This window comes from Anastrepha ludens, chromosome 4, assembly GCF_028408465.1.
Source record: "Anastrepha ludens isolate Willacy chromosome 4, idAnaLude1.1, whole genome shotgun sequence".
Lineage (NCBI taxonomy): Eukaryota > Metazoa > Arthropoda > Insecta > Diptera > Tephritidae > Anastrepha > Anastrepha ludens.
This window is the reverse complement of record NC_071500.1, coordinates 65,844,835-65,869,081: the sequence shown is the minus strand read 5'-3', so window position 1 is coordinate 65,869,081 and position 24,247 is coordinate 65,844,835. Positions and strand designations below refer to the sequence as shown.

The 24,247-nt window shown below is 37.3% G+C and overlaps 1 protein-coding gene across 1 annotated transcript in view; it reads left to right on the top strand.

Annotated features, from left to right (window-relative positions):
* LOC128859631 (protein alan shepard-like) overlaps window positions 1–23,376 on the top strand; it is a 181,930-nt gene extending 158,554 nt beyond the window's left edge. Inside the window, exon 3 of the mRNA XM_054096587.1 lies at window positions 23,069–23,376. Within this exon, the coding sequence (XP_053952562.1) occupies window positions 23,069–23,098 (30 nt within the window). The 3' untranslated portion in view covers window positions 23,099–23,376. The remainder of the gene's footprint in view (window positions 1–23,068) is intronic.
* The last annotated feature ends 871 nt before the right edge of the window (window positions 23,377–24,247 follow it).

Below are 24,247 nucleotides of genomic sequence, written 5' to 3'. Positions count from 1 at the left end.
CGTGGTTCGACCCGAATTTAGCACTTCCTTACCTCTTGTGTACTTATGTGTTTATGTTTTTTTCGAATGGCTGGTAGTATTATTGGCTATTGAAGCTTTTATGGTATTACTTAAAGCCACTTGTGGGCATTTTGCGTGCCAATATAAGTGCAATTTTGGTTTCAACTCAACTCAATAGATACTATGAACTGAATCGACAAATATTTTGCATATTAATATAATATTTACTGTGGTGAAACTCTGGTTGAACTTTCAATAGCTTTGTGCCAAAGAATTAAAGGAGTTGCACACGTATTTGTATTGAGCCTGAAGGCAGAGACAGAGAATTGTGAATTTTTGGGTGGAAAGCAAATGAGCTGGAAATATTTGGTGAACTAACAAAACTAACAATTTAGGAAAGGTTTTTGGAATTGTGCGTTTCGATATGCTTTCAAATTCTCACTTTATGATATGAGAAACTAGAGAGAAGTGGCAGGCCTGTAGTGGCAAGGAGGAGGAGGTAAAGAGTAGACTCTATAGATAAATTATAATTGCCCTTGGATAGGCTCTTAATGTATATTTTTTAATAAGACGCGCTAATATTTTAGGAGCTCCAAACCAAGCCTCTGAAGAGAATTGAAGTAAAGGAGTGGGGTGCATATCACTAGCTTCATAAGTTTATACAGAGTGTACCAAAAGTCTGCTCCGAAGCGTGTAGCTCTGTCTTCACTGACTGTTCGAAGATGGAATCGGGGGTCGAAGCAAGGTGTTTTCTCTAAATCAGCCAATTTATCTATCTCCTTAAAAGTGCCGAATGCTGCTAGTGTTTTTCAACCAGAAGGCTTTGTGATCCTGTAGGCATGCAAAATATGTAGGGAACGCGGGAGCGGGGGAGATATTAACATTTTCTCCGATAGTCAAGCCGCGATCAAGGCTCTGACGACGTCATGGTGCAAACTCCTATAAAGAGGAGATCAAAAATCTTGGGTGTGCAGGTAATATTTCTCTGATCTGGGTTCCAGGACATAGGGCGATATGAAATTGTTGATGAGCTTGCCAGGAAGGGAACTGAATTGGCCTCAGAGACCTCCTACCCAGTCATCGGCATCCCTCTTACAGTTGTGAAAGGGGAACTGCACAAATTATTTCTCAGGAAAGCGCAGAAAAGATTGAGCTCCGTTCCTTCATGTGTCATTGCGACAACCCTTGGCCCCCAGTACAATATGCGAAGGACTCAGAAAGTCCTTTGGACTCCTCGACACAATTTTCACTCTACATAATAGAAAGCATTTCTATGGAAGTATGCGATCGCCCGGTTTAGTGCCTGAGTCTTCGTATTAGTCCGTCAGTTTTAATTAAATTATTTTCTTCTTCATTGTTGTGGTTTATTAATCTTCCTTTATGGGCCACTGCAATTTTTGCGATTTCAGGGTTGACGGAGTTTATTTTAAGGTCGCGCTCATTGTCGGAACTTCTGCAGTAACTTGGCGCCTTGACAATGCACCTAAGGACCTTATTTTGGAACTGTTGGATCTGGTTTTTCGTACTTTGACTGGCGCATGCCCATAGCTGCGCATCATAATTCCATACTGGTCTGCATGTATATATATATACATATATATATAATTGGCGCGTATACCCTTTTTGGGTGTTTGGCCGAGCTCCCCCTATTTGTGGTGTGCGTGTTGATGTATTTCTTAATTTTGGTGTTTCACCGAGATTCGAACCGACGTTTTTTCTCTGAATTCCGAATGGTAATCACGCACCAACCCATTCGGCTACGGCGGCCGCAATGCATGTAGATTATGAAAAAATATCAAACACCCATTACATAGAAACACCGCACAACATTAAATGGACGCTAAAACTGTTTATTCCAAATTTTTGTAAAATTATGTTTAAAAAGTGTGTAATTTCGATTAAAATTTCCGATTTTTTCTTTTGAATTTTGCACAAAGTTGGAAACTTGAATTTCGATAGGTTTTGCATAAAAACCTAATTATATTTTCATAGGAAAATAATAAAAATTAAATAAGAAGCAAACAAAATGTCAAAACTTGTCAATAATTTAAGCTATTAAGCGCAGTGTATGTAGTTACGTGCTAAGTTATGTACATACGTATGCACTTATGTGAGATTGCTTGACTTCTCGCGGCAAAGGCACTGATGCACAATTTCTTGCTGTATACGGCGAAATAAATTTTAATTAATGCGATTACCATTAGGGTTTGATATGCAGAGTAAGTACTAATAGTATTAAATCAATTAAGTGAATTGCTTTTCATACTTGATAATGTATGTTTACGCATGCGATTAAAAATATGAAATAGCAATTGGTAGAATAAATTATGTTTTCGAAATTCAAAGAATCTGCTAAACGCCTTAGGGGGATTTGCATGCGTTCGACAAATTGATGTATAAGTACTTAAATATGTACATTTTCATGCTCTTTACTACTTGAGAAATTATAATCGTAATTTATAGGAATTCAAATTGTCAATTCACTAAAATTATTTGGCAGTTATTCTACTCTTATATACATTTCTGCTCACATAATTATAGTAAGTCACTTTATCATTCTACAATATTTGCTATTTTTTTATGTTTTAACTTTTTCGTTAATTTCTGAAAAAATATAATTCATTTTGTAACCAAAATCGTATTAATCAAAGCTCATTTTGAGAAAATTCTCTAAAATTTAACAAGTTTCAAAAAATTGTCATTAAAATTTTCAATTTTTTAATCAGATCAGCAGAGTATTTTTAGGTATACAGTTAAATAGTCCGTGTAATTCTTGTATAACAAAGTATACATTTAAAATCGCTCAAAAATTACGTTGATTTTTGGTAACTTTTCGAACATGCGTTTATATGCAAGATAATTGCATACCCAGAAGTTTTCTAATAATTTTGACGAAAAAGATAAAAATATTCTGTAATACAATTTTATAAAATATTTTTTTTTTTATTAACGTTTCTTAAAGTATAAACAGAATAGCATTTAGAAATTACAACTAAATAAAGCTACTAACGAGCAATTTTTATTGAACATATATATTAAAAAAGGAAAAACTAAGATGCCTCAATATTAATAAATTCATTATGAATGTATAAATATGTATATAAGGTGCAGCTGCTACTGGGTGCCCATCTGGTCTAAAACTGTTTTTCGCTTGAGCCGCCGACGATGTGTATTTTGCTGGAGCAAAGCCAATGCTTCAGCGTTGCCATGTGTACTTAAACGTTGTCTGTGAGCCATGGCGTACTTTTTCGCCACGTCAGTGACGAGCAGCATACCAAGATCACGATGGAGGTCGAGATTTCTCACATAGTATCGAGCATTGACGATGTTGCGCAACCCTTTATTTTGGAATGTTGGATAATAGTAATGCAAGATTCGCTTGAGCATCCCCAAGCTGAATGCCATACATCCAGACCGGTTTAAGAATTTGATTATATAGCAATAGATTGTTGTTCGTTGACAGAATAGAGTGTCTGTCTCAACAGAAGCTTTAAATGCAAAGTGACCTTTTTTTGGCTTTTTGTTTTTTTAACCATAAAAATGTTTCTTTAACTTATAGTTTTGGTAGTTTTAAATTAAAAAATGAACCAAACACCAAACTGAAAAATGTTTGCATTTTGAGTATAAAAAATCACTGAATTTATTGGGAAGAGCAAGAGGTTGGCAACACTGCATAACTACACCAATGTGACGTTATGCGTTATCTGATGGCCGCATGATTGTCTCTATCGTTATTGTTAAAATTCAATGATTAAAGACTGCATACTCGAAATTTTTCGAAAGATTTTCATCACATAGTTTGAAATTTTAATAACAACTTTTTGAATTGAGTTTCAAATTTGCATTGAAGGTTGTATTTTGATGGGTTATGAATTATATTGAATTATATCTATAGATTAGATTACATTTGTGGGGCGTTGGACAAGTCCTCAGGTAGGATACTATTGTACTACACCCGAATATATTTCAGTAGAAAGAATAGAAATAAGAAACATAAACACTGGATGGTCAGACAGATAAATTAGTTTGAGGCCACTCTTCCACCAATCTCTTGGATTCATTAATGAATTTTAAGAGATCCGGAAGAGGAAGATTATGAACTTTATCCATATTCAGTATATCGCAACCCAATATCCTAAGTCTGATTCTGGAAAACGCCGGGCAGGTATAGAATAAATGCTCTGCAGTGTCGTCATCCTCAAGATAGGATATACATATTGGGCTGTCGACGACCCCCATGGCAGCCATATGCTGACCATAGGCGTTGTGCCCTGTGATTACACCCACCAGTACTCTCAGGTCCTTTCTGCTGAATTTTAGGAGAAAGGTCGCTATTTCCCTGTTTGATGCTGTCACAAAGCACTTGGCTACTCTGCAAGAGTTCAACTCAGACCAACGACCTCTGTGGGTAGACCTCATGAAGTCGTCAATCCATAGTTGAATCGATGCGGAATTGACGCCTAGAAAGGGTTGTAAGAGGCTTCTTTGAGATACCCCCGCGCTTGCTTTATGTAACGAAGAATAGGCGTTGTCAGGTCTGTCACGAAAGTATCTGCCATTAATTAATTCCTGAACAAAATCAATTTTAGTTTGTGGAGGAAGCCCCAAACTTTGTCAAATGCCTGCGAGACGTCAAGGACCACCGCTTTATTTTCCTCTATCGCACACTCTATGGATCTAACAATCCTGTAAGGTAATTCGATTGTAGAGTGATTTTTTTCGAAAGCCAAATTGGTGCGTTAGAATAACTCTCTAGTTTTCTATAATTGGCCACATTCGAGTCAGTAACAGTCGTTTAAAAAGTTTGGACAACATAGAGAAATAGGCCGGTATGAAGACACATCATTTGGCGATTTTCCGGCATTCAGAATCATAATTACTGTCTTCAATAAGAACATATTTAAACAGAAAACACAAATTGATCAATTGAGACAGACAAGTAACACATTATTGGGCAACCTCTGAAGAATTTCTGCAGCTATGAGGTCAAAACCAGGCGTTTTTTGGCTTTCATTTTGAAAATTTCGCTCATTACTTCTTCGCTGCTAACAGGCTCAATGCTGACATCACTTTCAATCTAATTTGACGCGATGTCTTCAGATCCGTCATTGACACAGTAGGTTTTGCGAAGATTCTCTGCAAATAAATTTGCTGTTTGCTCATTGGTTTTTGCCCATTGGGTGTCGTTTATTTTGAATAAAAACGACGAATCAGATATGCAACTGCATTCTTGCGTGTTTTTTTATATTGATTCAAGGCAAATTCTTTTTTTTTACAGAATATAATAAAACACCTGCTGTGTTCTGCTGCTCATCTGTTCTGCCATTCCCATATGCGTATTATTGAAATAATTTTGAAAATAATTCATTTTAATTATCACATTATTTTAAAATTAAATCTATTCAAACAAGTAGTTGTAATACCTGTTGAAATTTGAATAAAAATGCGTTATAATTTCAGCTGCTTGCATACATAAAGTTTATGATGGGCTGATGAACAGAGATGTTTTACGGAAAAAGCACAGGGGATGAGCAAATGGCAACAGATCAAGAGGCTGTAGGCAAGGGATGGGGCTTAAAACCACACTGAGTATTCACTGGGGTTGTGTGGCCTATTCTCTTCTACTGTTTGGTGGACACCAGTCGAAAACATTGTATCTAAGAACAAAAGGGCAGCATCCCTACTTATCACAGAAGTGCTGTTGAGAGTCTATTGGACCTTCTCCCCACAGATAGCTGTGGCAAATTTCGAGCTAATTGCAACGCAATTTGACTAAATGCATGTCTACCCTGGAAAGATTTCAGATTTGGGCACTCGAAAATTCTTGGACCGCTTCCGGCAACGTGTAGGGGGCTAAACTGCTTCACAATTCTGTTTTGAAAATAATTTTTTCGCATGAAGCCCAAAAAGATGTGAATGGAATAGCTTTAAGGACATTTATCCAGGGTCAGTGCCTATCTTCGGTAAAGGCTCAAGACTGAATAATACGGTCGGGAGTAGTATCCACTCAGAGGTGCTGCAGCTGAACTTAAGTCTACGGCTACCCTACTACTGCGGTGCCTTTCAAGTTGGGTTTAATAGCTAAAAAAATACTGCACTACTTCTTCGAAAGTAGCTATTGAATGTAGAGCTATACTTAATGAGCTGGTTAAGCGGTGCACCTCGAACGTTGCCTGGTTTCGCTGCTTAATGGGAATATGGGACGCGTAAGAGATTTCTCTCAAATGACATCTGTCGCAGCTGTAGGAACGAGGAAGAGGTGAAGAGCGTTCAACAGTTTCTCTGCCACTGCCCCGCCCTTGCCAGAATGCGTTATCGCTGTCTAACCTCATACTTCTTTGAATGTCTCCTTAGAATCGGCAGTCATCCACAGTATTTTATCGTTTATCCTAGAAATGGAGGGCTTTCGCCACAACTTGAGGAGAACTTGAGTCCAAATTAGTGGTATTTCAATGGGGCGCCAGGCCTAGGACCACAATAATTTAACCTAACCTAAAGGCAGCACTCTTATTATATTCTTTGAAAAACTAATTCTCTTCTTCGCCATACTTTGCCAGAAAATATATTGATATTAGTTCTTATTTTTCTTTAAATTCAAAATTTTCATAGCTTTGGATAAGCGCTAGGCCTTAAAGCTGACACTCCAGATCAAACTTTCGTGGCATTGTGGCTTTCAGCACCCTGTTCTGTTAACGAATCTCCTGTAGTAGCTGGAATATTTGATATGGATTTCTAGCTTAATTGTTTTAATTAGCTCTAGATTTTTGATTTCTGCAAAAAGTGCAGTGCGCTAAGGTCGAAATATTTCTCAACGCTTCCCAAGCATTCGGCGATTGATTTGCTTCCTGGAAGTATGACACTGTGTGACAGCAAAGATTTCGGGTATAAAAGAACTGTCAATATCTATCAAAATAAAATCACCATCATTAAATAATCATAAATATAAGAATTCAGTGACTTTAGTGAACATTTCCTGTGGTGTAGATGATGGATTTGCACAATAAATTTGAAAATAGTTTTGTTGAAAGGAGTTCAATTTTTTATATGCGTAGTAGCTGAAAAAATACTACAGTCGACACTTTCTGGCATAGTTTTAATGCTGCAAAATTCAATAAAATAACATATCTGAGGCAAAAAGAAGTCAAGAGCCACAGTGATTGGCTTAAATGCCTTCCGTAGAGATGGTGAGTGGACGTGTGATGAAGGGAATTATAAAAAAATTCGAATGTTGTGTGATACACATTATTACGACAAGATGTGGCATATTTCATCGAAAAAATGCGGATAATTTTTGTACCACTTGAATAGAAGCATAATGAAATTGAAGCAAAAATAATAAAATATGAAGTTGTTTATATTTTTGTTTTTTTATTTCTTATTTTAACATTACTTTAATACACATTCAGTTATCTGCATTTCCGTCATGCACTTAAATTATCTCAAAAATTCTTTTCGGAAGAGAATTTTATAGAATCGTTAAGTACTGCATATTTTATTGCAGAAATCAATGATTCTGGGACATCAAATTGTCATCCAGGCTTATATAATTTTCTAGTTAACCATCTCCAAAAGTTTTGAATTCAATTAAAGTTTTGCTTTATTATTATTATCTCTTATTTATCATTAAAAGAGTTATGGCAGTGGTTTAACATTTGATTCATTTGTATGATGGTTTTTTTTAGATTATAAAAATAATAAATAAATTCGTCAAGCCCATTTTAGTTGAACTCTTTTGCGTCCGAGAAAACTACTGCCTTCCACACAGTCATCTCAGTCACGTGTTCTTTGCGTTATAGGCTTAGAGATTTGTTTTGTTTTTGAAGTGAAACTTCTTTAGCGGCGGTCTGATATTTGAGCGAGAATGGAGAGTGAATTGGACAAAATGAGAGAAGAAAAAAAGATACAACGTAGAGAGAAGGAGAAAGAGAGCTATACATTTTCTATACCTAAGACATAGGATTCGTTGTAAGACAGAGTATACAGATATATAACATAGAGAGAAAGAGAAGGAGAGCTATACATCATATACATCAAAAAGTTGCTGGCCATGTTGCAGCGCATAATATGAGAAAAACAGGGGTACCAATCGGACGACGCACATCAACAATCCCGCTTAACAACAACAAAACGATTAACGCTATACGATCAGATTTACCATTAGTTTGTGCTTGTGCGACGACCATTCACAAGTCTCAGGGAAGCACGTATTCTGAAGTTGTTTACGAATATGATAAAACACATTCGCAATCATTAGTTTACATTGCTTTATCACGAGTCACTTGTATGGAAGGCTTGTGGATTATAACGAACGGAAATGCTTTTAGATTATACCATGGTCGACGAGCATCAGTCAGCATGTGTCATTTACAAGATGAATTCCGGAGACTATCGTTAAATAGACTGGAAACTGTGGATAAACAAATAATCGATTTCATGACTCAGAGAAGTGGGCTAGCTGTATATATACTTAATTGTCAGAGTCTACGAGCACATTCCGCAGATTTAACAGACTCTGCCATCCGCAAATCGAGTATAGTACTTTTGTCGGAAACTTGGTTAAACGATAACGGGGATATTAATTATCCCTGTCTCCTTCTCTTCCTCTCTCACTCTTTCTCTCTCTGTCTCCCTCTCTCTTATTCACACTCATTCACACACAGAAGTTTCACTTCTACCACGTGTACGATGCTGCACATGTTTTTTTGTACTGTTTTCGGTTTAAATTTTCCACTTTATTTATTATTCATCCAATCGTAGATAAACCGGCATTGGTCCACTTGTGCCTTAATCACTTGCATTGGAATCAACATTTAAATTTGTTTTTGCCTATTCGTAGCCAATGTTACAGTAAGGTCATTGATTGCCTTCCTGTCACACTTTATTTTATTTTTATTTCCATACCCTCCTTTCCTTTCCAAGTAGTTCCAAATAACGTTACCCCTTCTTTGTATTTTTTAGCTATTTCCATTCCAGGCAGTCCTTGATCACCATAGGATTAAATTTAAGCCTTCTTTTCAACCGTTAACGCTTTACCATCGTTAACGACCCACTTTCAGCTCGAATTTAATGGAAAGTACTTTTTTAATTTGAAGTATAGGAGTTTAGAATGCGTTCTTGTAAATAATTATTATACATTTGCCCACACAAGGGCTCTACTATCACAGCTTCAATTCAAGTTAAGGGAAAAACGTCTGCACTTTTTCCATAGAATTTGTGAGAAGCACATAAATACTGATACCTAATAATTTGTAAAAATCAAAGATTTCCTTAGGGTTTTACAGTTCGTCCCCAGCCTGTATCTTCAAGAGTTTTAACCCTTACCCTATCTACGAACGAAACATTTTCAAAACCATTGAAATATCGGCAAGCGAAAATCACAACAATACAAATTTAGATTTGTGCTGCCCGTCGGCACTTTCGTGTTAAAAAAAGCCTTTGTTTGAAGTAAATACTAATCACTCATGTGCTCCTCGATACACAGCTTCTTTGCATGGGCACAGTGTGTCTGCCTGGGCAATATTTTATAGCTTTTTTTATGGCTTAACAGTCCATACTTCAACTTCAAATAAAATTTAAAATGGAAATATTTCTTTGCTCCTATGTGCACATTCTCTCAAAAAAGTACCGGGAACATAAAACGCAAAATAATTGTTTAATCATCAAATTTCAATTTGCTGCCTTCAAAATAGGCTCCATTCGAAGCAATAAACATAGCCACGCCAACCATTAGTGCAGTCATCAAAGTACCTTCTAAACGCGTTTGAAGAGTTCTTTCGACTCAAAGCGGCGTCCGCGGAGTGGCAATTTAAGTTGTAGAAAAAGGAAAAAGTCACAGTGGGCTAAAGCCGCTGATACTGTGGATGTTCGATATTATTTGTCGAGATTTTGGTCAAAAAAGTGTTCACAATATGAGCCTTGTGAGACGGTGCGTTATCATCGTGCGAAATCCGTGAGTTTTCTTTCCACAAAAATGGGCCGTTTCCTACGCACATTCTCTCTCAAACGTTTCATAACTTCCAAATAATATTCTTTATTTACCATAAAACCACTTGGAATGGATTCCGAGTGCATAACAGCATGATAATCAAAGAAAACGAGTAGCATGACTTTCCCTTTCGACCGACTTTGACGTGGTTTCGGCACGTTGGATTTCGGCTCATGTGGATAGCGCCATTCAGTCGCCGGTTGACTGGCTTGCATGTCAAACTCATATACCCACGTCTCATCACCTGTTATGATGCGCTGGATAAACGGTGAGTCCGAATTCACTTGCCCAAGCATGTCTTCAGCCATCTTCTTCCGATGAATTTTTTTAAAGAAATTCAACTCACTTGCAACGAGTCAAGCAGCCCAATTGATGTTGTAAAATGTTGCGAATTGATTCGTGAGACACGCTAAGGTCGCGAGCTACCTCCCTAAAAATTAACTGATGGTTTTCCCGCACCATTTCCTTGACTTTCTCGAGGTTTTCATCCGTGGAAGACGTTGATAGGCGACCAGATCGGGGCATATTTTTCTCGACTTCTCGGCCCTCTGCAAAAGCCTTATACCACTCGTAGAGCTGTGGTTTTGATAAAGCACACTCGCCGTAGTAAACATTTTTTATTATATGACAAATAGAAAAAATACGAGAAAGGCTTAATTCTTTTTCATAAAAAAAAAATCCCGTATGCTCCGTGTCAGCTTTCATAATTAATATCGGAAATTGGAAAAGTTCAAAATTGGATTTTAGGTGGCCCACCTCGTTTCATTTTTCAGTGCAACATCACCTTAAACTCTATCATCGTTGCTGTGCATCTGTGCGGTTTGGCTTATTGCTTTAGTGGCTATACGAGCAACGATTTTTCGAAACAAGTCGGAATAGTAGCCATTCAGTTGAGTCGTTTTCAGAAATAACTTAAATCACCAAACTTAATTGCAAAAATACCAACAGCTCAATTTCCGTCAACTTGCATGTATGCATACAAGATGCCACACATTCGTGCATTAGGGTAGGTGCTTATGCATGAGTACTTATACTTATCTGCAAGGTAAAATGCTTTTACACAGACATATTTGCGTGTGAAGCTTGCGTTGCGCATATCAGAGGACTTTTGTTAAAAGGTGAATGCGCAAGTCTAGGAATTATTGCCCTCAAAGAACAATGTATTTCTTGATTTTGATATGTATTCTAGCCTAGATTTAAGTCAAGGTGTGTCTTTTGTTCATGCTCCAATGTACATCTGGAATGTAGGGCATATCTCTAAAAGCAATGAAAGAATTATTTCTTCCATCCAAATATTATTTATATACAGGGTGAACGATATGAAGGGCTACCAACTTCACACTGCTTGTATCTGTAAAACAGCTCATGACATCAACGTCAAAATTGTCCTAATGACAGTTCAATATATTATATTTTTTATAAGCCATCAAAAGCATTTGCGTCTCAGTTGTGTTGAATTTTTTTTTCTGTGATGGAATTCAAACGTAATCGTGTGATTGCGTTATATTTGGGTGGAAAATCACAACCAGCCATTGTTCGTGAGCTCAGTCACCTCAAAGTGAATAAAATGTTTGTGTATCGCACTATAAAATGTTATAATGATACTGGTAGCATTGCAAAAAGATATGGAGGTGGACCAAAAAAAACCGCAACAACGCCAGAAATGGTTCGGAAAGTGAAGGCTCGACTTGAACGAAATTCACGTCTAAGTGGAAGAAAAATGGCCAAAGAACTGAAAATATCGCAAGACAGCATTCGACGCATATTGAAAAATGAGCTTAAGGTCAAGGCTTACAAGTTCCAAAAAGCATACAATCTTTCACCCCAGCAAAATAAAAGTTCGGTGCGAAAGAGCAAAGGAGTTGTTGCGCTTGCAAGAACGTGGCGAATTTCCTAACATTTTGTTTTCTAATGAAAAAAATTTCCCAATTGAGCAGTTCATAAATACTCAAAACGATGGTGTTTACTTGACCGAATGCTCATACGAGAATTTGAGCTTACGTATGACCACTCGAAGCAATTTCCCATCGCAAGTAATGGTTTGGGCCGCAGTGACCGCTGATGGATGGATGTCAGTATGGATGCGCTGAAAAAAGCGATTATACGAGAGTGGGCCAAAATACCTCAAGATCACATTCGTGCAGCATGCAACTCATTTTTTGACCATTTGAAGGCTATAGTCAAGGCAAAAGGTGGTCATATCGACCTAAACTGAAAATATGTTAAAATTGTAATCATTTTTGAACAATTTTGTCTGTGAAATCAATAAAAACTAATTTCACACAAAAAAGTTATGGTGTTTTGAATAGATATCGTTCACCCTGTAGGCATATGAAATACTTCATGGTTAGTTGGCTAGTTGGTAACAGTTCCGCGTGAGCATCAATGAGTTGTCATTTCGATATCCTTTCGTCTGGAAACTTCACCCTCTCTCGTTGTCATAATGCGCTATTTGTTTCAAACCATTTGCAATTTTCGATGAACCTGCTCATGTATGTATTGTATGGATAAATTTCAAATCTTTCACTAATTTGATTTATTCATTAGATTAATTTTATTTATACGTATATGTGGTGTGCCCAAGTTTGGTATTACAAAGCTTTACTAATTCTCGATTTGGTATTACAAAGCTACTTAATTCGACCTTATAGCTACTCGACAGTGTGTATCTGCCAATATCCCATAATTGGGGCTGGCTTTCTTAACTTGCTTGTAGGTCTCCTGTTTTTTTGTATCGCATTCTTATTTGAGATTTCACAGGCCCTTCTCCATTTCGACTGGTTTCAGCTAACTTGATTATTCGGATTCAACAAAAGATGTTTGGATTCTGGGCAAAACATAAGCTCTCTCACTAGCGTATATGTTTCTATGGCTGATAACCCAGCAGAGTGAGATTTGACGTCTAACTGATTATCGGATCAAGATCTCTGACTTTTTCTGTATGTTTCGTAGGTGCTGGCCACGACAAGAACTATGCTTAATTAATTGAAAGAGGCATGATTTTTGAAAATTTTCTTTATTACATTTTAGTACTCTACAGATCTTTTATAATGACTTTACTTGATAGTATAGGTAATATATAATTTTAGATAACATTTTTAACTTTAACCTTTACGATCTCTAGAAATCCACTTTGCCGTTTTATGTAGTCTGAAGTATCTCCGAGCCTAACCTTGACACTAAACTCCTAAATTTAGATCCATCGATATACGTATGAAGGTATATAAACCACCTCGCTTTTTTTGCCTCTTCTGCAGACTCTTCTAACAGTAGTCTTCATCTAAAGTCTTTGCTGAAATCTGATGGAGAAATAATAAAGTCTGATTCACGACAGATACAGTCTGTGCCAGAAGAAAAGAACCGGTTTTTTTCATGTAACTTCAAGATATTATATATTTCGTTACACTTTTTGCTGCGTAATTGTCCCACTCAAGGGCTACGACGCCACTGCCAACGCAGGTTAGTGTTGTTCGAAACTTTCTCGTAAACGCAACCAAACAAAAATGAGTAAGAAGTACGCAAAGCGTTTCGTTGCGGTATTTTTGTAGAACCAAGAGAAGGGCGTCACAGTAATGGACTGGCCTTCTCAGTCCCCAGACGCCAACCCCATTGAAAATGTGTGGGGAACTATGAAAACGCATCTTGCCGGAAGGCCAGTTCACGAATTAAAGCAACTCGTGCGTCAAGTTCGCAAAATCTGGTTCTCTGTGTGGACGAGCTACGTACAAAAGCTGGTTCAAAGCATCCCGAGAATATGCCAGGCTATACTCGACAACGATGGTGACTACACGGCTTATTGAATAATTGTGACTCGTAGTTTTGTACATACTTTCATGTAAAACAATTTTAAATATATATCTTTTATACCTCATGAATAATCGCGGTTCCTTTTTTCTGAGACTGAATCTAAGTCAGAGTCATCAGAAGGTGATACTTATTAGGTGCTCCTAACTGGCATAAGTGTTAACTGGAAAATTCGCATACTTCGAAGTAATAGTGCGGACATCTCTCACTGCATGACTTCTCTCTGTTGGGTTTTGGTTATTCGACTGTCTTTATGCAACCTCATTAGTAATATAATATTTTTAGTTACTTGTTGTATACTCCAGCTCAAAAACTATGATGGAGCTTAAAACCATGCGTAAAGGTGTATCAAATAGCGGAGTTTTGGATACATTAAATTTATGATGGAATGGATAGTGCATAGTTTTCTTGTTTTTAAGCTGAAAATAGAAAATTTTTTTCGCATTGCTGTCGCCTGTGGGCTGAGCTCTGAAAATACTAACTGTTTAAGTCAGATAAGTGTTTATGTAAGAGTCCTAACCTAACATTCATACTATGTACGTATGTATGTATAAAAGGATCTAACTTTGTTTGTTTACGTGCCTTTTTCTTGATGTCTTGCCTTTTTCACTGCCATTATACAAGTGAGGTTTCAAATGTTGCAAGTATTGCACCAAAATAGCACATTTCTATCCGTTTATTTGTTTTTTACAAATTTTGTTGTTGTTGTTGTTACTTCAATGGGATTTCGCCACAAGGACTTTCAAGCGAGTATCCTCATTAGTGTGGTCGCAAAACTTAAATTGCTGTAAAAGTTCGCCTTGTTTATGAAAGTTTACGTCAAAGATGTATGCATGCCATTTGAAAATTTTATTTTATGATTATTCGCCATATTTGAAATGATGTCTGTTCGCCCGACAATTTGGCCACATTGGTGTCGTTTTGTTAGAAAAATACTTTTGAAAAGCTTTCAGAAACGATAATTTTAAAAGATTTTACAGTTCACTATCATTCCGGAATCTTGAAGTTTATGTCGCTAAAACTTTCTCTCCAGAGATACCGCGCCCAGTTTTATTTTAAACTGTGTGCGGAGGATGATAGATTACACGGTTTTACCATCCTAAGCTAAATTGTCAGAGTATCTTCAGCTCCCACATTGCACGGGATTCGGCAGCAGAATTTTGCCTGCTCATTTTACAGGTACTCACACACTCGTACGATTAGTTCAGTTGACAATGAAGTAACATGAGCGTAGACTGCTTTCGTATATCACCAACACAAACTCAGTTTTTTCGCAAACGAACCGCTGTCATGTCCTCTGTTATGTAAGCAAATCAGCTGATTCCCTCAAAACTTCTGAGAGCGGGTGAACCGAGCCTAAACATTAAAGCCAAACTGGCAGATTTAGCAAAGTATAAGTAATTCACGCATTAGCTATGTTTTGTAAGCAACATTAAACATCTGAACGTATAATGGAGATATATAACTAAGCAAAGTATAACTAAGATTAGTTCATCTGGCAACCAATTAAGGTAGTGCCTCTATCGGTCTTTGAAGTCAATGTCAGAAATGTAGTCGACTTTTTCAACAAGTTTTAAGAGTTCTTCATGGCTTTTATTCACCATCCGAAACAATATTTAAAGCTACCATAGAGCTGTTTATTTCATGCAGAAATAGTCGACATACATACATACAAACATATGTATGTACATTTTTTTGAAGGTCAATTTCTTCACATCGTATGTTTAAAAGAATTCACCGAATATTGCTTCATGCAGCATATTTGCATTTTTTCCACGCGATGATGCAGAAAACCCGTGCAGTTTTGCGATTGTTCCTTCATTGATGAGGCTGTGGTTATGCAATTTTTTTAAGCGCAGTCAGCGACCCTCTCTAATGCACACACATTTGCACGCATTCAGTTAGCCAAGGCAAAGTTGTGTGTACGAGTATTTATGTGCTTATAGCTATCACCATCTGCATGCTCACATTCATAGATGGATTCGAGTATACCATATCATGCGTGTGTGAAACCATGAATAACATCACCACTGATCGAACGAATGAACAAAAGACTGATGCAACCAATGAAACGGCCATTCATGCAAACGATCAACTTAGCAACCAAATGAACGCCTCCCCGAAGGTATTTGTGCACATGCACACATACACAAATATATATAAACTTACCCTGCAGGGAATGGCAAACTCAACTAACTAGCATGGAAACATACTAACTCAGACACTTGGTATTTAGTAGAAGAAATCGTACCAGTTCGTCATTGGCAAGAATAATACCAGTAGTAAAATGATAAAATTGTCCGCAAATTATAGCATTTTGTTTTAGATAAAAAAATTTAAGACTCGTCTGTAGATGCAACAATGCATAGAGATCATTAAAGGATTATATATATTTAGATAAGTTTATTTTTTAATTAATGAAACAAATTAATTAATATTTGCCTACAATCTACTCGTATACACTTTAACCCACATCTCCATTGGCGATGGGCTATCGCATGGGAACTGTCAATTTTATGGCATGCGGAACAATTATCGTAGATCAAAAAATCTATCGCATAAATTTTTATTAAAAACGAAATTACGCACAAAGCCTCGTCTCAAAAGTCAATAAAATTAGAGCAACGGTTTGAGCAAAATGATTTTGTTCTCTCCCTATCAGTCAACATCATTGGTCATCAGATGCCAATGGAATATAAGTAGAAATGCAATCAATGGAAATGCGAGGAAAAATCAAAATCCATAAGAGATGAGATCAGGTTAAACTCGTTTAGTTATTACTTCCATATAAAGGTTAGCAATTTCGAAGCTCTCTTCTTGGAACATTAAAATTTATTTTCTCCAGAAGGGCGCCACAGTAAAAATCTGCCTTTATAATACCATATGCTATACAAAAGTTAAAGAGAAAACAGAACTTTTTCTTTCTAGAGGTTTGAGATTTAAAAGAAGTAAATGAGCATTACTAGTGGGCGTCGTAGCCGAACGGCTTGGTGCATGACTACCATTCGGAAGTGCGTATAGTATGTTCGATTCTCCGTGCACGAAACAGCGAAATGATAAGACCAGTTTTTTCTAATAGCGGTCGCGAGTGTAATCTGTATTAAAAAAACTTCTCATAAAAAACCATTCGCCGTTTGGAGTCAGCTTAAAACTGTAGGTGCCACCATTTGCGGAACAACCAATATACGCACAGCAGAAATAGGAGGAGCAGCTCGGCCAAACACTTAACAGCCAAAGACAACTTAACATTTTTTTAGAACGATTTATCTTTTGCCTCAAAATAAGCCTCAGTTTCAGTGATAACTTCTCCATCCGAGCGAAAATTCTTACCGACGAGAAGTTTTATTAGGTTTGAGAACAGACAGTAGTCGCTGGGAGCCAAATCTGTCCAATACGGTGGATCTGGGAGCGATTCGAAGTTCAATTCATGTAGTTTAGCTGTTGTTGTGAATGACTTGAAACATGCTGCGTTGCCTTGATAAAAAAAATTCTTTGCGATGTTTTTGCAATTTCGGTCTACAAACGCTCCCATCCGCTATATAATATTCTCTGTTGATCGTATTTCCCTTCTCAAGATAGTAGAGTATTAGACGAGTATTAGACCAAGCACATTCCAAAATATCGAGGTCATAACCTTTGCAGCCGATTGGTGTGCTTTCGGGCGCTTTAGACGAGGTTCACCACTCTTTGTCCACTCAGGTGACGATCGTTTTGATTCCAAAGTGAGGTGATGGATCCGTGTTATTGCATTTAAATATGGCCAAACACTGCTCAGAATCATCAACACTTGGTTTTTTTTGGTCAACAGTGAGCAAACACAACACCCACTTTAAACAGAGCGGCGTCTCTACGACCACTTTTGAAGTCAGCAAACCATCGTTTTGTTGTTGTTTCTGATAGAGCGGAGTCCCCGTAACACTTTTCAAACCCTTGCTTCGGTCGAACGGTGTTTTTCCCCGTCAACAAGCAGTGTAAAATTGAAACACAAAGTTCCTTTTTTATCCATTGTTTTGAAAATAGCAAAAGTAGCGTCAGTTGTCTTTCTAAGGTGAGGACTAACTGAAAAAGAGGTGAATGCAATAAAACTAGTGTCATCCATGTGTTTGGCCCATGTATTATTTAAACGAGCATTAAAGTGTAAATCAATTTTAATGTGCAAGGCAACTCTGAACTATTCCGCCGAATGAAACCAAGCAACGCATAAGATTTAGAAATTATAAAGTTAGTGTGATTACTGAATATAAATTTCGAATCAAAAATAACACCAAGGTATTTTATTTGATGAACAATCCACAGGACTTTGTTAGCTACTATAGGAGCTTTCAAAAATAAAACGCGATTTTGAATATGTGGCATGAAGGCATTATTTAATATTTAAGCAAAGATAAGATTTACCGCAACGCAAATAAAGATTTTCAATGTAAGCTTGAAGATTCAACATTCATTCTGCAGATGAATTTACTGACGAGTAAATTTTCAAGTCATCAGCATGCAGCAGAAACTTAGCATATGAAAAGCAAGAGCCAATGTCATTAAGGAACAATGCGAAAAGGAGCGGATGTGGAATACTGTGCTGAGGGTCGCCGGACATTGCAAGGAAGTGATCAGATGACACGCCGTCTATTACTTAAAGGGTTGCATACGTCCAGAATTTTCAAAAAATCGATTTTTTTCAATATTTCGAAAATATAGTATCTTACGAATATACTATAAAATTTGCATGTTCGAATTCACAATATTATAGCTTCTACAGCCCACCAACTAGGTAGAGAGCGGTCCACGCGCTCCTGTACCTCAAACTTTAACCTCGTTTTTCTCGAAACTACTTTTTTCGGCACAGTCTGCAATGTAACTCATACGGTGTTTAATATTTTTTAATGCGGGTTTTTTCCAAATATTTCAAAGATTTGATTTTTGATATTTTTATTAAAAATTTTCATAAACATAATTAAAGTGTGACATTTACCTATGACGTAAAACGCATACTTTTTTTAAATGCCGTAAATTGCAAAGTTTTTCGAAGATCAAAAATCCGGTTCGACAGACTATAACTACAAATTTATTTTACAAAAATTTCAATGAGAAATGATGCAGTCCCTGGAGCAACTTTTTTGCATTGTACTTTGGGTCGAGTGATTTTTTATATACTAATTTTTGTAAAGAAAAATTAAAATAATTTTTTTTATAAAGTTTAAGCATACAATTTTTTTTATATTTATTTCTTTTGTTGTCCCTTCTAAAAACAGTTTTTCTTTTAGCGTATTTTTGGCGCTGCTGGACATATGTAACCCCTTAAATGCAACTCAGGCTTTGGCAAAAAAAAATTTGTGACAGCCTAGAAAAGCTATTTAATAATTCAGAATCTTATGAGAGACTTTTTCAAAAGCTTTGGAGTAATCCGTGTAGATGCAGTCGACTTGACATCCAGCAGAAAACGCTGAGATGAGATTCGCTAACAACTGCAAGATTCGAAGCTGCAGAACGCCGTGTGAAAAAAATGCAAAGCAGATTAAACTTTAAACGGTTCAATAATTTTAATTCAATAAGATTTTTAATAAATCTTATCCCGAACGATGAATTTGAAAGCTCCAAAATATTAGAGAGTGTAAATAAAGGTCCTTAATTACATAAAGGGTGGTTAAGTTTCAAGGGCCGGTGTTGATTTTGAATAAAATACAATTTATTTAGGAAATTATTATCATTTGTCTTTATTATGATAATACTGGCATGGCTCAATTACGTATGGAACAAAATATCGTCCAAATGGCCGCCGCGGCCTCGGTGGCACACCTTCATCCGATGGTCCAAATTTCCGATGACGCTGAGGCATAATTGAGGTTCCGTGCCGTTAATGTGCCGAATTATCTCATCTTTTAGCTCTTGAATTGTTGCTGGCTTATCGACGTACACCTTTTCTTTCAAATAAGCCCACAGAAAGAAGTCCAATGGTGTCAAGTCACATGATCTTGGCGGTCAATTGACATCGCCGCGGCGTGAAATTATTTGGCCATCAAATTTTTCGCGCAAAAGAGCCATTGTTTCGTTAGCTGTGTGACAAGTGGCACCGTCCTGTTGAAACCACATATCGTTCACATCCATATCTTCCAATTCGGTCCATGAAAAGTTCGTTATCATCTCACGATAACGAACACTATTCACAGTAACTGCCTGATCGGCCTCATTTTGGAAAAAATACGGCCCAATGATGCCGCCGGCCCATAAACCGCACCAAATGGTCACTCTTTGTGGGTGCATCGGTTTTTCGGCAATCACTCTTGGATTATCATTCGTCCAAATGCGGCAATTCTGCTTATTGACGAATCCACTCAGGTGAAAATGTGCCTCATCGCTGAAGATGATTTTCTTCACGAAGTGCGCGATATGCATTTTGATTTGAACGAACGTTTTCATAATAAGCCTGAATAACTTTAACGCGTTGCTCGATTGTGTATCTTTCCATGGTTCAAATTGAGTTAGTCGGGAATTGAAAAACGCCAAATTAAATGCAGAAAAAAACTTGACGTTTAGGGTGGTTTACATTCAACATCGGCCTTTGAAATTAAACCACCCTTTACACATTTGTAAATTGGATTTACCGAAGCAACTTTCCAGACATCGGTAAACCCACCACAGCGAAGTGACGTACTGAACAGTATTTCGGGAGTTGCAACACCAGCGCATGGCAGCCCTTTAACAAAAGTGTCATGATACGGCTAACGCTTGCCTTAGTAGAATTTTTTTAATTTAAATATAGTAAAAGAAACATATGACAGAAAGAACAGAAGGACTTGGCTTCACTTGGTGTGTCCAATTGGCGTCGGTTAGCACGAGAAAGAAACGACTGGCGCGCTTTGTTAAACTCGGCCCAAATCGCGTAAGCGGTTATCGCGCCAATTAAGAAGAAAGAGAAGAAGAAAAGAGACATATTCCGCTCGATTTTTTTGCTAGTATGAACTGATATTTTGTATGGCCGGCCAAATGACATTTCGTAAGGCATCGACATGTTAAAAAGACGACTTACTAACTTAGAAAAAAGATCGCACGCGAACTGGTTGCGATGAAATGTCAACTGGCAGTAGTCTTATTCCCCTAGCGGTTATCTCTGCAGGGCATGTGTCATCCTTGCCTATGTATAAATGCATGCATGCGTGCGTGCTGGCTTGTTTGATTGCATTCACATGAATAATTGCACACTTTACCTTGCGTCAATATTCCTTCTGCACACTCATTCACGTCCATGTGCCTACTCATTCTTGTGTATATTTACAAGCATTTGGATGTGTGCTGGAATTTGCATTGCCTAAAATGTGAAAATCCTTGAACTCATTTTATAACTATTTCAAAGCTCCATTTGATTAATTGCCGCCATTTTGCACTTTATGACCATTACAACATATTAAGACCAATAAATTGTCGCAAACGAAGTGACAACAACAGTCAGAATGCGAACAAGTATCCACTTTTGTCCGCACATATGTATGTATTTGTATGCATATGTGGCAATATTTTAGGTAAATAATAAAAGCAAGTGTTTATAGAAGATTGTAAATATAATTATTTGTGAATTATCGCTCCATTAATAGTAAATCTTACACAACGGCAGATGGCGGCAGGGCTATAAGTTAGGCAGACGGAAGGGCCAATGCGCATTGATGATGATTTTGTGCACTTAGCAAACACTTGATTCGGTTTTATATTAAAGTACGTTGCAGATCCGCAATGTCATGAGATTCTCTGTATGTACTGCTTGAACCGCTTTAGTTGTCAGTCAGATGCAAAATTAAAAAATGAGTCATTAACAATAGGCGCCTTCGAATCGCCACTTCTCTACTCGCTATGTCTGGGCTCTGCTTATTTGAGGAAAAATTTGAATGTGAAAGCAACAACAGAGTTATGGAGCAAGATTCGCCGCTAGCGAGTATGGTAGTACCTCATAAAACTGGTATAACTTACTATTTTCAATGCTGCCAACTCCGTTTCAACAACACTAGCTAGTTTTTAGTCTATAGTCAACAACAACATTGTGAGGAATGAGAACACAGAGCAGGTGAGTTGACAGAGCACGAGCATCACAATAACGAGTTGAAGTAACAAATGAATCTGTGTATGAACGTAAAAAATAAAATATATAATTGGCGCGTACACCCTTTTTGGGTGTTTGGCCGAGCTCCTCCTCCTATTTGTGGTGTGCGTCTTGATGTTGTTCCACAAATGGAGGGATATTTTTATGAAGAGCTTTTTCATGGCAGAAATACACCCGGAGGTTTGCCATTGCCTGCCGAGGAGCGACCGCTATTAGAAAAATGTTTTTCTTAATTTTGGTGTTTTCACCGAGATTCGAACCAACGATCTCTCTGTGAATTCCGAATGGTAATCACGCACCAACCCATTCGGCTACGGCGGCCGTGTAAGCAAATCGAAAATTCATTTGTGCGGAGAAAATCTTTAAAATTTACATTCAAGTCACATCAATTTGGTAATTGCGGTTCGACGGTAGGGATGATATAATACAAGATGGCGTCCTCCGAATTCGCTGTGTCGTCAGAACCTATGAATAAACGAGCAAAAGGAAGGAGAATTATTTGTTTGTCAAGAGGAAAAGCAATAGAAATCACTAAATTCAGGAAATTATACTAACACATTCTTGCCACCGTGTCATCCGCATAAGAACGCCAAAACCTGCATGTAGGGACTTTATATTCCTTTGTGCTTCCACAATTTAACACGCGGCACTTCGTTTCCATTAATTTGTTTAATTTAAATATCACAAATCACAATGTTACCAAGGCATACACTGAATTTTCACAAACATGCAAGTTGTTTATTTTGTTCATGCGTTTTGTATTGGAAAGGAGCCTGACGTCGGACTTATCAAAATCGTGAAAAATAAAGTCACTGTTTTGGGAAGACGCCCCCTTCAGTTTTCAATTCGCTTTGATGCAACCCTACTCGACAGTGACGAATCTTGCTCGAAACGTTGTTGTTGCTCTCACTTGCAAATTTTTAGCCAAGCGAGCAGAGCACAAACAACATGGGATGCAGAGAAGTAGCGATTCGATGCTATTGTAAAGAGGTGGAAATTTTGAACAGTGCTGCCAAGCAAATGAAATTTCGTCCATTCTCATTAGCTTTAATGCGTATTTAGAGGGCTTAATTAGGAATTAGCAGCAAATGCAAATTAACGCCCACGGTCTGTCTACCTTTTTTATTATTAAATGCTAATAATTAAAAATTATTGCAGAAATAATTGTTTTGTTTTTCTTTTTTCTCTCTTTACAGGTAAGTCTTTCATGGAAAATATTCACATAGTAAAGGTCACACACACATACATATGTAAGCGAATGTATTCATATACATGTCCGTGCTTACTGCCTTTTTCTACTCTTGGCCATTCCTACTTTGAACCGGTAAGGAATTTTTCACTTTACAGCATTAAATGAGATCAGATTTCCTAGTAATAGAAAATATTTGCAACATAAATAATAAAAAGGCTAATCTAGCTTGCATAAATACAAACTAAGTACAGGGTGAATCAAAATTGGTACAGCATTTCAATATTTCTTCCTCCCTTTGAACTAAGAAAAATGTTTACTTCGGTCTGTTAATTCATGTTTTGTTTAAACGCCGTTTCTAGTTGGCATGCACTAATTTTTTTTTTTTTAAACTAAAGAAACCAAATATCGTGCCGTGATAAAATTCTTCGTTTTGAAATGTCGATCAGCAAGAAAAATTCATGAAAAAGCGTTAAAGGAATTTGCTGCACCAGAAATTATTGAGCAAGTGTGGATGTGTGGATGGATTGCTGCTGAAGATCCATTTTGGACTTGGCGGGAAATGGCTGATATCACTGTTCTTTTAAACAAATGAGTGCTCCACATTTTACATGAAGAATTATCTATGAAAAAGCTATTAGGAAAGTTAGCGCCACATTCGTTAACAATTCAATTGCAGGGCTTCCGACAAATTATTACAGAGATACCTTTAACATATGTATTTGAGGATCGTTGGAATACCGGTGCCGGTGGTCTAAAGCTCGAAAATTTAGGGTATTTTTAGGAATTTTTTTGTACAATAAAAAATGAGCCAACTTAAATCCCATCAATCTTCTCCATTATATCAACAGCTCTGGCTGGCTGTAGAAATCTGCATATTGGAGGTCTCATAATGGTATCAAAATGGCGCTGCAGTGCCACTTGAGGAGTGCCAAACAGACCAAAATCTTAGCCATGACTTAGGGAAACGGTCCCGATACCATCAGGGCCAAGTCATCGGCGTGTGCTTCTACCTTTAAGAACAAGAAAACTCGACAAATAATTTTTAATAACGAAAAATCCCGATTATAAAGTACCCAACTTAGCCGTTGAAAATGCAATTGAAGGCAACCAAGGTTGTGGTATATGCAACGAAGAAAACACTAGCCGCCAGGAGTATGAATACTGATTCATATCAGCAACTGAT